The 14321-nt window shown below is 42.0% G+C and overlaps 1 protein-coding gene across 1 annotated transcript in view; it reads right to left on the reverse strand.

The window, feature by feature from the left end:
• LOC144797934 (extracellular calcium-sensing receptor-like) overlaps nucleotides 1–14108 on the reverse strand; it is an 82582-nt gene extending 68474 nt beyond the window's left edge. The window contains exons 1-3 of the mRNA XM_078668737.1: nucleotides 13996–14108; nucleotides 6209–6500; nucleotides 3137–3967 (exon numbers count right to left, since the gene is read on the reverse strand). Coding sequence (XP_078524863.1) covers nucleotides 3137–3967; nucleotides 6209–6466 — 1089 coding nt within the window. The 5' untranslated portion in view covers nucleotides 6467–6500; nucleotides 13996–14108. The remainder of the gene's footprint in view (nucleotides 1–3136; nucleotides 3968–6208; nucleotides 6501–13995) is intronic.
• Between the last annotated feature and the right edge of the window lie 213 nt (nucleotides 14109–14321).

Genomic DNA, 14321 nt, shown 5'->3' on the forward strand with positions numbered 1-14321 from the left:
TTGGTGATGGGCACAAGCTGGAAGGTTTTGGCACCAACAGGCCTGTTTGCATTCTCAAAGAGCTCGACTGAGGTAACACCAAGGGTTCTGGACCTGATGGGCACCACTTGGTGTCAGGAATTCACTCCAGCAAAGGTCAGCAGGTCTCAGGCAAAGTTAGTAGCAGGTGCAGGCCCAGGAAGCACGTCAGTTGAGCAGTTGCAGGGAGCCTCTTGAGCTTGTTATGTCCCTGTAGCTCAGAACAGCATGTCAGCTGATTACATTGTGGAGTCACTTCAGCCTGGGATGAAGGGTGCAGGTCCAATCTTCCTTCTCAGCAAAGAGGGCAGCAGGCAGCAGAGCATCAGAATAACAGAGCAGCTAAATGATATTCCTTCTGGCAGCAAATTAAGACAGCTTTCCTTCTTCTGTAGTTATCCACAGGTCCAGGAGTATACCAAAGAGGTGGCGCCTGAGGTCAAGTATTTATACCAAGTGCCTCCTTTGAAGTAGGAGGAGCTTCTATGATTTCCTTTTGAATTGCACAGGTATCCTGCCTCCCCTGCCCTGGCTTCCCCCTAGCTAGAGGGGGCATGCAATCTTATGTGTGAAGGCAGGACATACCCCATGTAGGTATAAGTGGGGCAGTGCCCAACTCCACTCTCCCATCCTGCCAGTGTTGTGCCATCCAGGCACCCCTAAGCTCTCTACTGCATCTGGCTGTTTTGGAGGAATAAAAAAAGACCAACTGCCAACTACACCCAGTCAGTCATGTGACACAGAGAGAGGCTGCAGGCATTAAACGGCTTTGGTAGCAAAAAGGCAACTTTCTAAAAGTGGCATTTCAAAATGGTAATTCAAAATCCGACATTACCATGAAAAGTGTATTTTTCATTACAATTCTAAAGACACCAAACATGAACTGTTTACCTGTTCCCCTTTGGAAGTTACAGCTTATTAAATGTAATAGGGCAGCTCCAATGTTATCCTAAATGAGAAGCATGCTTTGCAGTAGTGAAAAAAAAGTACATGTAAAACTTAAAATTGCATGGCCTACTTTTTAAATGCATTGGGCACTGTTCTATCAGCTGCCTATGCCCTACTGTAAGGGTAACTAATCTGGAACACAAGACACGTTTGAGACTAGCAAAATGTTTATTTTGCCTGGTTGAAATGACTGTTTAAAACTGAACACACAGGCTGAAATGACAGGCCTGAAACATGTTTATGGGGATCCTTAAGTCTGTTGCATAATAAGTGCTACAGGCTCACCAGTAGCATTTATATTACAGGGCCTGGGTACAAGTAGTACCAGATTACGAGGGACCTACCAGTAAATTAAATGCACAAATCGGGTATAAGCCAATGTTACCATGTTTAGAAGAGAGAGCACTATCACTATAGCACTAGTTAGCAGTGCTAAAGTGCAAAGTCCTGTAAACCACCAGGAACGAGTTCAGAAAACAAGCAGGTGTAGAAAAATAGTATGGGGGGACCCTGCAGTTTAAGAGGCCCCATGAAGTGGGACGTTATGAGAACCAACTCTATTAAATGGGGGTGCTTCATCTGTGATATGCTTGGGCCTGTATAAACACACCCTCAATCCTAAGACTAAGATCCCATTTTAGCACCCGTCTCTAAAAGTAACTAGGTAGAGTGGTACAATGCTGACTTAGGGAGGTGCAGTGTGCTATAAATGTAGAACACAGCAATCCAAATCATTATCACTCAATAAATCAATGTCAGTCCAGTGCTTTTTCCCAACTAAATTCTATACGATACTGTGCAGTGAGCAGTTAGCTAAAAACGTTAGCTAAAAACGTGTTATAGTATGATAAAGTACAGTAAAAAAACTTAGAAATTCACTGAAAAACATATATATAGATTCAAAAAACCTCTCACTATTGCATTTTGCATGTTCACAATGTAAAATTGATACATATTGTATTTGCAAATTCACCAAAATGTAAAGCCTTGTCTTATGGGGCTTGTAATGGGATGGGGAGCACAATGTCAAGACCCTTTATATTGAAATTGTCAGGGGGTTCACAATGTAAAATCCCTTCCAATTGCATTTAGCAGAGGTCACAATGTAAAGGCACTTCAGAAGTTTTTTTTTTACCCAGCTGTTTCCTAAAGGCCTCTTGGATTTAACATAAGCATTTCACACTAAACAATTCTGACCCACTGCATTTGCCATCACTTTTCACACTAAACAGATGGGATCTATGGCAACTCACATAAGGTTTCCCAATGAATCAATGTGGCCTACAACCTTGATCATTGGCCTGCCACCATAATCAACAAAGACCTACCACATTGAGCATAATCTGTGCAATACAAGCAACCTCTTTCAGCAGACAAACACATTTTCTGGCAATCAAATTCTGTAGGGAAGAAGATCAATATTTGAGCAAAGCCAAATCCCTTCTCTCATTAATGTTTTAAGCTTTTTTTATTGAAGATATATGGTCTAGTGACAGCTACACTTTCAAGCTAGTCCTACAAATGTGTTGTAAAGGGCCAAGTTGCTGGGGGAGATATGAGCAGCACAAACCAAAAAGCATCAATATGCTTAGGCCATTGTAAAACCTTGCACCACAATAAAATGGCAGGTTCATTCTCACTCTTTGGGTGGAGCAGCTAGGTGCTCTAAGAATGTGCCAGTAAGTAAGGGTGGATGGTATATCAATTTCAACTTCAATTTAACACACTAAGAGCCTAATTTACGGTTTAGCAGATGGGATACTCCGCCAAAACCGTGCACCTATTCCAATTGCTGTATTACAAGTGCCATACGCTATAATGCACTTGTCGCATGGCAGCGGGACACCTGCCACATTTGGGACTGAGTATCCCAACTACCAAACGTAAATAATTCTCTATGATCTGTCCAAAGCTTGTGAAGTATTCATAATTAGCAAAATTGTGCATCAATGCTAAAATTCCCCAAGAAACTCTGCATAAATTAACCTACTTTTGTAAGCATTTTATATTTGATTTGAATGACAGTATACTTCATGTAGGACATTTAAAACAACTTTGTGTGGTTTGACAAGGCACATGTTTGTAATTTGTCACTCCCCTGCTTATTATTTCATCAATATGTTTACAGAGCAATCCTGCAAATGTGTCCATATAAGAGTTTCAACTGTACCTGCCATGGTTTGAATTTCAAGATATCTGCACACATCTCATTGAGGAGTGAGTGTTCCCAATTGCTGCATGCATTCAGATCGTGTAAGGCCCAAGCAGTAGCATAAACTGCAGTGTAGGTATTGTACTGCCCTCTCAAATTTGTTACATCATTGTAGTCGATATGGAGCTTGTCTAGTTTCTCATTTCCAGTACAAACAGTAGATGAGTTCTTCCATAGGCCAGTGGACTCTTCTGCATTCACCCACTTGCACCCAAAAGCCTCCTCCCAGAACTTCATTACAAACATGTCATCAGTAGATCTTGAAGGATGGACGCTATTAAGATGCTCTTCGAAGCCAGGTATTTCTCCACTGTAGGTTGCAAACCCAATAGCACCTGTGAGGACCTGCGAGTACTTCTCCACTGATAAGACAGTTGATGTAGACCATCCCTCGCTGGCAATCCAGACCTTCCCTGTTACATTGTGCTTCATCATCTCATCCATTAAAGGAGTCACTCCAGCATCACTGGAGAAGATGACAATGGCATTGGCTGTTGAGTTTTTAATCACCCGTATAATATGTAATGCATTCCTGTCAGCACGGCTTAGGATAATGTTCTCAGAGAAGGCAATGCAAGCCCCGGTGTTGGCCAACTCTTGCTTCAACACATTGGCACCCTGTTGGCCATAGTCATTGTCTTCAATGAGGAGACCAACCCAAGTCCAGCCAAAATGCACCAGCAGCTGGGTCAGGCCATGAGACTGGAAGTTATCATTGGGTATAGTGCGGAAAAAGGATGGGAACTGGTTTCTATCAGTCAGGAGAGGGCTTGATGAAACATAGCTGATCTGTAAAGAAGAACATTGTGTAATGTAATGGATGAAATCCTCTCTTTTCAGAAATGTGTTCATTTAAACAATAGTTTAACTCAGGTAATTTGATGTACAAATAGAAAGGAATAAACAAATTGTGCGACAACATATCAAAGATGTAGGGTTGATTGTTACTAATTTCGATCACTCACTCATTGTGTCGGCCCCAATCCTAAATATGCTCTGAGAGTAGCACAATGTGGAAGAAGAGTATTTGATGAAGGATGTGTTTGGCAAACATTCAACCTGCCCATCTCAAATTCAATAAACAAAAAAATATAAAAAGGAAGAAGCTAATATAACCAGAGAGAGACTGAATTAAGGTCAAATGTAAACTATTGACATCTAATACAGATCACTTGCTTCGCTAATGGCACACTTTGGAGTAGTCCCACTCTTTGAGTTGATCTTCTCTTGCTGAGGACCTAGATCAGGAGCACATATCTAGTCATCAAAGAGCCATGTTTTAGTGATAAGCTTAGTGTTAAATTTGGATCTGATGTTAAGTGGAAATTTGTCTAAAGTCAGATGCACTCCACCCAGAAAGACTCCCTTACTTGTGTGCTCTTTCAAATGAAAGGATCAGTAATAAGACCTTTGCAATGAACTAGGAATAATATCTCACACTTCTTAGTGTCTCTAAACTAAAGGCAACTATGAGTTCAGTTTCCATGGCCTCCAGTGACTGAGAGGATGTAGAGGGTTCATACTTACGCACACATTAGGTTTTTGACCCTGGTTATGTTCTTGCCAGTAACACGGGGGGCTAAAAAGTATGATGAATGAGTTACTGGATACTTTGTTGCTCCAAATCATTATGAAAACATACCTGGTACCACAAGAGATCAGTTGAAGTACCAGAGGCTAGTCAGGAACGCTGCTGCCGGAGATGGTTTTGTAAATTACAGGTGGAAACCGATTATTCCACTTATTCTGCAATTTACAAGGACGCTAATTGAATCAGGTGGGAATGGCTGCTGGAAAGGGTTTTCCAGCTCTGCCATTTCTGACAATTCCTAACTAGGGCCTTTGCCAGGAAAAAGTTTAAAGTGACTGTGTCTCTTAGGAGGTGTAGTCAGTACATCTTAAAGATTTTGGGGGCCCTGGGCCAAACATGTATTTGGGGGCCCTGTTTGGACCAGCTTTACATTTATGATCAGTTTTTCACGGTCTTTTTGGCCAGTTGACAGACACTGCACTGACACCCGGGTCCAAATTCGAAATGTGTTTCTTTCTAATATTCAGGGATAATGATGTGTGTTTTCAATACTGCAATATAGCATCAGCTCACTAATAATATTGCAAATTATCTCTGTGACCAAGATCCTCTTGTGATCTAAAAGGAACATTTTATTGATGTTGCATGGTGTTGAAAAACAAAGTTTCTGTGCAAAATATCGGTAACTCCCACACATCACTCATATTAAAAACACATTAAAGGAAAATAGTATTTAAAGCGATCTATATTTAAGAATCATTCAAGGTCATCAGGGCAGGACTGTGTGGAGAACAGAGCCAGATCTCCCAGGTGCCCCTGAAAGACTATGGCCCTGGGCCAGAGCCCACTTCGCCCTTGCCTTAAAACGTTTCTGGGGGTAGTTAAAAAAATAACAGAGTATAAATTGATTCAGGGTTAGTAGTGGACACTTTTTTGAGTGGAGCAATGAAAGAAAGTAATTTCGGATGGAACACAAGAACTGTAAATTAGCCAGAACTGTTCTGGGTTTATTAATCTGGGGTTTGCTTTTTATTTTTTATGCAGTTAGCCAGCTACCGCCCATGCATGTTGTAATTGCACCTAGGTGAGTGAAAAGTTCTGAGGTAATGGCCGGGAGGGTCAGAGGAATAACTACCACATATATATATATATATATCACACAAAGGTCCAGTACTGCAAGCAGAGGCCATAAAGACCTAATGGAGGTGGTCACTCTGTCTTCTTTCGGTCACTACAACTTTCTGATTTAAATAACCATCTAAATAAGCAAAGAGTTCCAGGACAATCCCATTTGGTAGTGGCAATCATACTACAGAGGTGGGATGTCAGGAAGATTCCTCAACTTACAGCTGCAGGTCTCCAAATGTAGGTGGAGTCACATATGGTACATTTAATTGAGCAAATTTGGTTCTTGTCATAAAATGTCTTCAAATCCTACTCTTACTCTGCTAGGCAAATTACTGCAAATAGTTGTTCTTTGGTGGTTTATGGGATCTCACCTGTGGATATCGATACAAGCCGAGCACCCGTGCCATGACGATTGAAGATGAGGACCCAGCATCGCCAATGATGCCCACAAGTGGCAGGTTCTGCTGGCAGCGGAAGTTTGGTGCCGGGTGCTTTTTTCCTGCCAGCATCCACAAGGTACCCTCGAGGGACCGCTGCCTCATCCTGCAGGAGTCATAGATCTGGAAACCGAGGGTGACATTGGGCAACAAGAAGGGGTTCCTATTGATCTCCTCGACAGCGAATATCATAGCCTGGAGCGCCTGGTAATTCTGGGTGCGGAAGCTGGAGAACAAACAGAGAATACCGTGAAGGAACTTTATGCATCATGGATACAGTACAAAAGAAGTTGATTATTGATCAGTCCCCAAACAACAGCCAGCAAATTACCTCCTGGCCAGGATCAGGGGATGACCTCATTAGCCGTGCGCAGTTTCGTGAACCAACTGGACTATTTCAAATGTAACTCTTTTACAGATTGTCAGCAAGTAAGAAACGTGTATGTTCATCCTGGCTTATTCGGTTTCCATATGAATGTGTGTGGTTATAAGTTCTGCATTTCATCACAGAGCAGCATTTGACACCAAAGTCATTTATGCTCAAGATGAACCTGAGTTTGAAACTATAAGCTGTCCTCCTCAACAGAGGTTGACTCACTGAGCAATAAGGTCCTTCGCTTTGTGCATGTACTCTACGATGGGATGTAGAACGTCAATAGCAGCCATGCACACCCTGAAAATGGTAGATTTGGGTGATGCCCTTCAAACGCCTCTTATGATTGACCTGGGACCGGATCAGATGCACTTTGTGGGATATTACAAGTGTGTTTTGAAGATTAACCAAAGACCCAGTGGCAACCTTAAGTAACACTTACCTTATGACATGTCCTGCTCCCTGGACTTGAAGTAGCTCACCCCTATCTCTATGAGAAGTTGTTGGAAACTCCTCTAGACCTTGCGCTGCTCAGTTGCATGTTTACCACTCCCTGCTACAGCAAAGTAGAATTCTGAACTGCTCTGCCAGTGATCCTCATCCAATACATGTATCACCCTCCTGATACTGCTCTGGTGATACCGCCTACTATTAACCTGAATTCTCCAATGTTTCATTATGGGGTCTCTCTCTGGACACCTCTGTTCTGTAGTGTATATCAGTGCTATCTTCTAGAGTCCCAGAAATCTGACAATCAGGCTTTGATTACTCCAAAATAAGTTAGCCCAGACATGCGTGAACTTAACTCAAGTTTCTGACCTGTCCAGCAGCACTGAAAACAAAACCCTGATTACCAGGGGATACTAGAACCGAATTTAATCAAAAGTGGTTTGGATCGTATTCTATAGCTATTGCAATATTTGCCAATTAAATTATTACTACATTTATCACAAAATGTTATTCTGCAAATCCTTTGATACTCCATAACAAATCTTAAACATGTACATTATTTGAATTCAATTACATTGGAAAGTTCAATTTGTTCTGGTTTGGATGTGCTTGAAAAAGCCGGCTTCACGCTACAACTAGAAACATTGACATCAGACGCCTCAATTCCCCATCACCCTGCAGAAACCCAGCAGCTGCTTGGTGGGAGGGGTGGTCCTAAACTAAGGAATCCTTGTATGCCCACCCACATGAGAGCCGAACTAAACTATCTCCTAACCAGCTAACGACACAACAAAAAGCTTTCCAAGAAATCGTTTTTACTAACTCTGCTGTCCTGGATCCACAAACGAAAAATGCAGGAGTGGTGTCCACTTCCCACTGCTGGGCTGCATTGGGCTCGGTTTTGTCATGTGTGGTGTTTTTGCTCCTTTTGTCTTATGTGCACTTTAGTTCTCTGAACCTATTATAAAATGGCCGCCAGCCCTTACAAAATTGTAACGCTTGACTAAGGCTGCCAGGCGCGTGTGCATTGGTGCATGTAGAACGTCTGGCTGGTTGACCCTGAGAGGGTCAGTATCTGTCAGGCTAACCTTTGCTCTCAAAAAGGGAGAGGGCGGAGCCTTGGCACCCCTATTGACAGGCTGCCTCTGATAAGTGTTCGGAGGCCTGTGGCAGTACATAAATGAAAAGTACCACAGTACGGTCTAAAGTACTATGGCAAGCAACTGACTGTGTAAACTACTTGAGGAATGCTGACATTTTATGGAAAGTGCAATATGGTAAAAATAAGACAAAACAAGATTTAAATATTTAACCACGTTTCAAGCATCTGAAATCCTTGTCTGGTATACATATCATCAGAAAAGAAATGCACTTTTGTGAAGCGCGTTAAAATACAATCAAAATGCATCTTACAAAATGGGTCAGGCAATAATATCTTGTTAACTGTGATCTAAATGTTGCAGGAAAAGTATTTTCTACTAGAGAAAATCTTAATAAAATATTATGTTTACATTTGAAACTTTTAATTTCTTGAATATTTTAGACCCAGAAAATAACATGTGCTTACAACAAATTCGTTTTTATATATAGTTTAATGCTGAACATCAGAGTGTTTGCAAGCACTTCCAGTGTCAGAGAATATAAAAAAAAAGGTCGGTCGGGCTGGTATACAGATTAGGTCGGGGCCACCAGAAAAAAAAATAAAAGTGGCACCATTAATGAACTAGATAGCTTAAAAAAGTGGCTTAGTTTGCTAATTGGGGCAGTTTTGAACTTGTAGAAATAAACTCTACAAGTATTTTGCAGAGTACGGAAGAATGCGTGGATTTGAGTTTGCCACAGGCAATGTTTATTTTCATATCAAGGAACCTGTTAGTAACGAGCAGCCAATAAAAAGGGCCACAAACGGCCAGAAAACAGGCCCACATCCTGACTTGTCGGACCAACCTGTCAGTCACTGCCCAACTGCCCTATAGGACTGTCGACCCTGGATCCACAGCCCTAATTTCGCCCACTAGTCCACATAAAGCAGTATAAAATGCTTTAATGTCACTTCACTTTGCAGCTTACTGCACAGTGCCAGGTGCACATGAATTCAGGTACACTTTCTAGACAAAGCAAGTGACAAGCTGGAGACCAAGTAGGGTTAGCAGTATAAAGACTATTTACTACAGAAAGTGATTTGTGTATTTATTTATTATAAAACTATGTCTCTGTCGTTTATTTATCAAATTGTTCGCTTTATCATCGGGAAGCCAGGAACGTGAAAGAAGAGAAGAAAAGACAGAAAGAGGAAACGAGAAGGAAAGAAGGCGATAATGATAATGATGAAAGTTGATAGTGAGAAAAGATAGAAGTGTGGAGGTGAGTAAAAGATGGTGGGAGCTAGGGAGACAACCGAGAAAAGATGTGAGATATAAAGGAGACTGAAAAAGCAGGCAAGTGGCAGGGACGGTGAGAAAAAGAATGAAGAGATACAAAGGAAAACATGTAAAGAAAAGGACGAGAATAGGAACAACAGTTGGGATAGGAGAGAAAATGAAAAAAAGATAGCGAAAACAAATAATGGAAAAACAGAAGGCAGGAAGCAGAGAGGGACGAAGAGATATGGAGGAGATAGAAAATGAGTAGGGAGGTTGAGCGTAGAAAAACAAACTGAGGATGGAAATCAGAATGGCAGGGAGAGAAAGAGGGGAAAAAGGAAGGTATAGATGTGAGAGAAAAGGGGAAATGAAGGATATAGAAAATGGTGGGAAGACATAATGGAGAAATGAGAAGAGAGGAAAGAAAAAACGTAGAATATAGCAAGGAGAATAAAAATCCGAAAGTGAGTATGAGATGATGAAAAAAGTGAGAAAGGAGATAAGAAATGGCTAATTTACAGAGGGGGGGGTCGAAATATGGCAGACATAAGGATATCAGGGAGAACATTTGGAAAGAGATTGCGAGAGAAAAAGAAAGAGGATTAGGAGAATAAAAATCCGAAAGTGAGTATGAGATGATGAAAAAAGTGAGAAAGGAGAAAAGAAAAGGCTCATTTACAGAGGTGGGAGTCGAAATATGGCAGACAGAAGGATATCAGGGAGAACGTTTGGAAAGAGATTGCTAGAGAAAGAGAAAGAGGATAAAGAGATAGAGAAGGACGGCCCCAAAAAATTTTGAGAAATTGTCCACCAGGGCTGCTGAACGACTCTGGAGGAAAACACAATCTGTCAGTGACCAAGCCAAATATAAAGAAACTCATCGCTTATATCTAAATAATATTAAACAAGCAAAAAAGCTGTACTTAACAGAGAGGATTGAGAATGCCGCCAGTTCCAGTAAAGAACTATATAAAATTTTAAAAGAGTTTACCTCCCCAGAAGCCATTCAACCCTCTGTTGTTCCTACACAGGATTGGGTTGACAAAATATCTTTCTTCTTTGATGACAAAGTTAAAGCCATTTATAGATCGTTCTCTGAAGAAAGCAAAGTCCCCACGCCATTAGTTATGAAGAATCACTCACCCGTACCTTTGCTGAAGAAATTTAAACCAGTAACTTGTGAACAGGTGTCAGAAGTTATGGTCAAAATTCAATCTGGATCTCCTGCCGACCCTCTTCCGCCCGAGATCTACAGTAAAATAGCCTCCCAGCTGACACAGTGGTTAACAGAGATTTTTAATATGTCTCTGGAACAACCCATTGTTCCAAGAAACTGAAAAGTAGCGCAAGTCAGAACTATTCTAAAGAAGCTTACATTGGACATAAACGATCCTGGAAGCTACCGTCCTATTTCACTACTGCCTTATTTCGGCAAAGCGCTCAAGGCCCTGGTAAACAAACAGCTAACTAATCATTTAGAAAGCCACAAGCTTCTTGATCTATCTCAATCAGGGTTTCGAGTGGCACACAGCACCAAAACTACCGTACTTGAAATAGTAGACAACATCAGGCTGGCCTTGGACAATAAGGAATGAGCTATGCTGGTTCTTTTAGATCTGTCGGCTGCCTTCGACTCCATCTCCCATGACATTTTGTTACAGCGACTCTGGGAGATGGGGGTCCAAGGGAAGGCCTATGATTGGTTTAACAATGATCTAAACAATCGTTTTACCACTGTGCACTGGGGCTCACAGGCTACAGGTAGCAGACCAGTATGTATTGGGGTTCCCCAGGGATCTATCTTGAGCCCTATGCTCTTCAATATGTATGTTACACCGCTGGCCAAGATTATTAGATCCTATGGATTTGAGGCCATCTCTTATGCAGACGATACTCAGCTGCTGATCACCTTTGTCCCAGACCCAACTGGTACCATGATCCGGTTTACAAACTGTATGACCCACATTGACAACTGGATGGGCCAAAATAAATTGCAGTTAAATAACAGCAAAACCGAGATCATTCTGTTTGGCAAGGCCGAAGATTATTGGTCAAGCAGCTGGTGGCCCCAGACACTCGGCCCCTGTCCATCTCCAAAACAAACCGTCTGCAACTTGAGAATTACCATCGATAACAAACTTTCCATGAAAGCACATGTGAATCGCGTACTGGGTACCTGTTACGCCATTTTACAGAAATTACGAAAAATCTGTAAATGGCTACCTATAGAAACCCGGAAGCCGCTGGTGCAGGGCCTTATAGTCAGCCACATGGATTATGGAAACGCCTTATAGGCCTCTATAAATGAAGATCTCTTTTCCAAATTACAGATTCTGCAGAATACGGCAGCCCGACTAATTCTGGATCTGCCTCCCAGGTCGCCATCTGCCCCCAATTTGAAGACTCTCCATTGGCTTCCAGTTAGGAAGAGAGGGCAGTATACAATTCTAAGCCTCACACATAGAAGCTTTTATGGCACCGGTCCTGGGTATCTCGAGAAAAAATTAAAAAGACATCAACCAGTGAGAACTCTTAGGTCCAGCTCTAAGCTCCTTTTACTTCCCCCGCGTGTTCGCTCTGTACGCAACGGTGGTCGATCTTTCTCCCATCTCACCCCGTATTTTTGGAATCAGCTTCCGTTCCATCTTGCGTCCATCCCAGATAATCGACGGTTCTGTAGTGAACTAAAAACATGGCTATTCTCTAAGTGAAATGAGCTATGACTCAGCGAGTCTAAGGATCTGCAAGCGCCTTCAGACCTAGCGGTGATATGTGCACTAGACAAGATTTTTTTACTTTGACTTTGACTTTGGCACCAGAAAAAAAAAAAAGTGGCACCATTAATGAACTAGATAGCTTAAAAAAGTGGCTTAGTTTGCTAATTGGGGCAGTTTTGAACTTGTAGAAATAAACTCTACAAGTATTTTGCAGAGTACGGAAGAATGCGTGGATTTGAGTTTGCCACAGGCAATGTTTATTTTCATATCAAGGAACCTGTTAGTAACGAGCAGCCAATAAAACACGGCCACAAACGGCCAGAAAACAGGCCCACACCCTGACTTGTCGGACCAGCCTGTCAGTCACTGCCCAACTGCCCTATAGGACTGTCGACCCTGGAGCCACAGCCCTAATTTCGCCCACTAGCCCACATAAAGCAGTATAACATGATTTAATGTTACTTCACTTTGCAGCTTACTGCACAGTGCCAGGTGCACATGAATTCAGGTACACTTTCTAGACAAAGCAAGTGACAAGCTGGAGACCAAGTAGGGTTAGCAGTATAAAGACTAGTTACTACAGAAAGTGATTTGTGTATTTATTTATTATAAAACCATGTCTCTGTTTTTTATTTATCAAATTGTTCGCTTTATCATGGGAAAGCCAGGAACGTGAAAGAAGAGAAGAAAAGACAGAAAGAGGAAACGAGAAGGAAAGAAGGCGATAATGATAATGATGAAAGTTGATAGTGAGAAAAGATAGAAGTGTGGAGGTGAGTAAAAGATGGTGGGAGCTAGGGAGACAACCGAGAAAAGATGTGAGATATAAAGGAGACTGAAAAAGCAGGCAAGTGGCAGAGATGGTGAGAAAAAGAATGAAGAAATACAAAAGAAAACATGGAAAGAAAACTACGGGAATAGGAACAACAGTTGGGATAGGAGAGAAAATAAAAATAGATAGGGGAAACAAATAATGGAAAAACAGAAGGCAGGAAGCAGAGAGGGACGAAGAGATATGGAGGAGATAGAAAATGAGTAGGGAGGTTGAGCGTAGAAAAACAAACCGAGGATGGAAATCAGAATGGCAGGGAGAGAAAGAGGGGAAAAAGGAAGGTATAGATGTGAGAGAAAAGGGGGAACGAAGGATATAGAAAATGGTGGGAAGACATAATGGAGAAATGAGAAGAGAGGAAAGAAAAAACGTAGAATATAGCAAGGAGAATAAAAATCCGAAAGTGAGTATGAGATGATGAAAAAAGTGAGAAAGGAGATAAGAAAAGGCTAATTTACAGAGGGGGGAGTCGAAATATGGCAGACATAAGGATATCAGGGAGAACGTTTGGAAAGAGATTGCGAGAGAAAGAGAAGGACGAATTAAGAAAGAATATAGATGTGAAAGAAGAATGCGTAATTGGATATAGACAAGATAGGTAGATTAGTGGATGGGGAGAAAGAAATGTAGGAACTGTAGAAAGCTGATAGAAGCGGGAGCAGAGAAGACGATGGACAGTAAGGGAGGAGAGAAAAGTGGGCAAGAAACAGAGAGTAAAGGGAAGCAAACAGAAGAAAAGTGGGTAAGAAAAGAAATGACAAGTAAGAGAGGAAAAGAGATACAGAACGTAAGGGAATAGGGAGTAGAGAGTAAAATGGGCGAAGGTGATGAGTGAAGGGATAGAAGGATAGAAATATGGAGAAGAGACAAATGAGGAACTCAGAGACCTGTGGTCAGGGGCTTGGCGGTCATTCGTGCAGCTGGTAGAAGGTGCTCAAAGATGGCGTAAAAAAGGGGGAACACGATACAGGATTGCATTTCAGTACCTCTGGCAGGTGATCGGTGCAGGTGTCACAGTGAAGTTGGCTTGCTGGAATTCGACGTCATCATGAAGGGGGAAGATCCCACCTAGAATAAGGTCTCCATCTCTGGATAGACCAGTCACCTCATTGATGGGAAGTCGACATGCCTGCTCCATCATCTGGGCATAGTACACCGGCAGAACAAAGTGTATCAAGACACAGAGCGAGATCTTAGAGAGGGACCGCTCCATGGGCCTTCCTGTAGTCATGGACTCCTCGGTCCCGGTGGCCACAATGACCTCAGCCCAGAACCGGTGCAGCCATTATAAGAGCAAAAAGTTGGTACGAGC

The sequence above is a fragment of the Lissotriton helveticus genome, chromosome 12 (genome assembly GCF_964261635.1).
Source record: "Lissotriton helveticus chromosome 12, aLisHel1.1, whole genome shotgun sequence".
NCBI classification, from domain to species: Eukaryota; Metazoa; Chordata; class Amphibia; order Caudata; family Salamandridae; genus Lissotriton; species Lissotriton helveticus.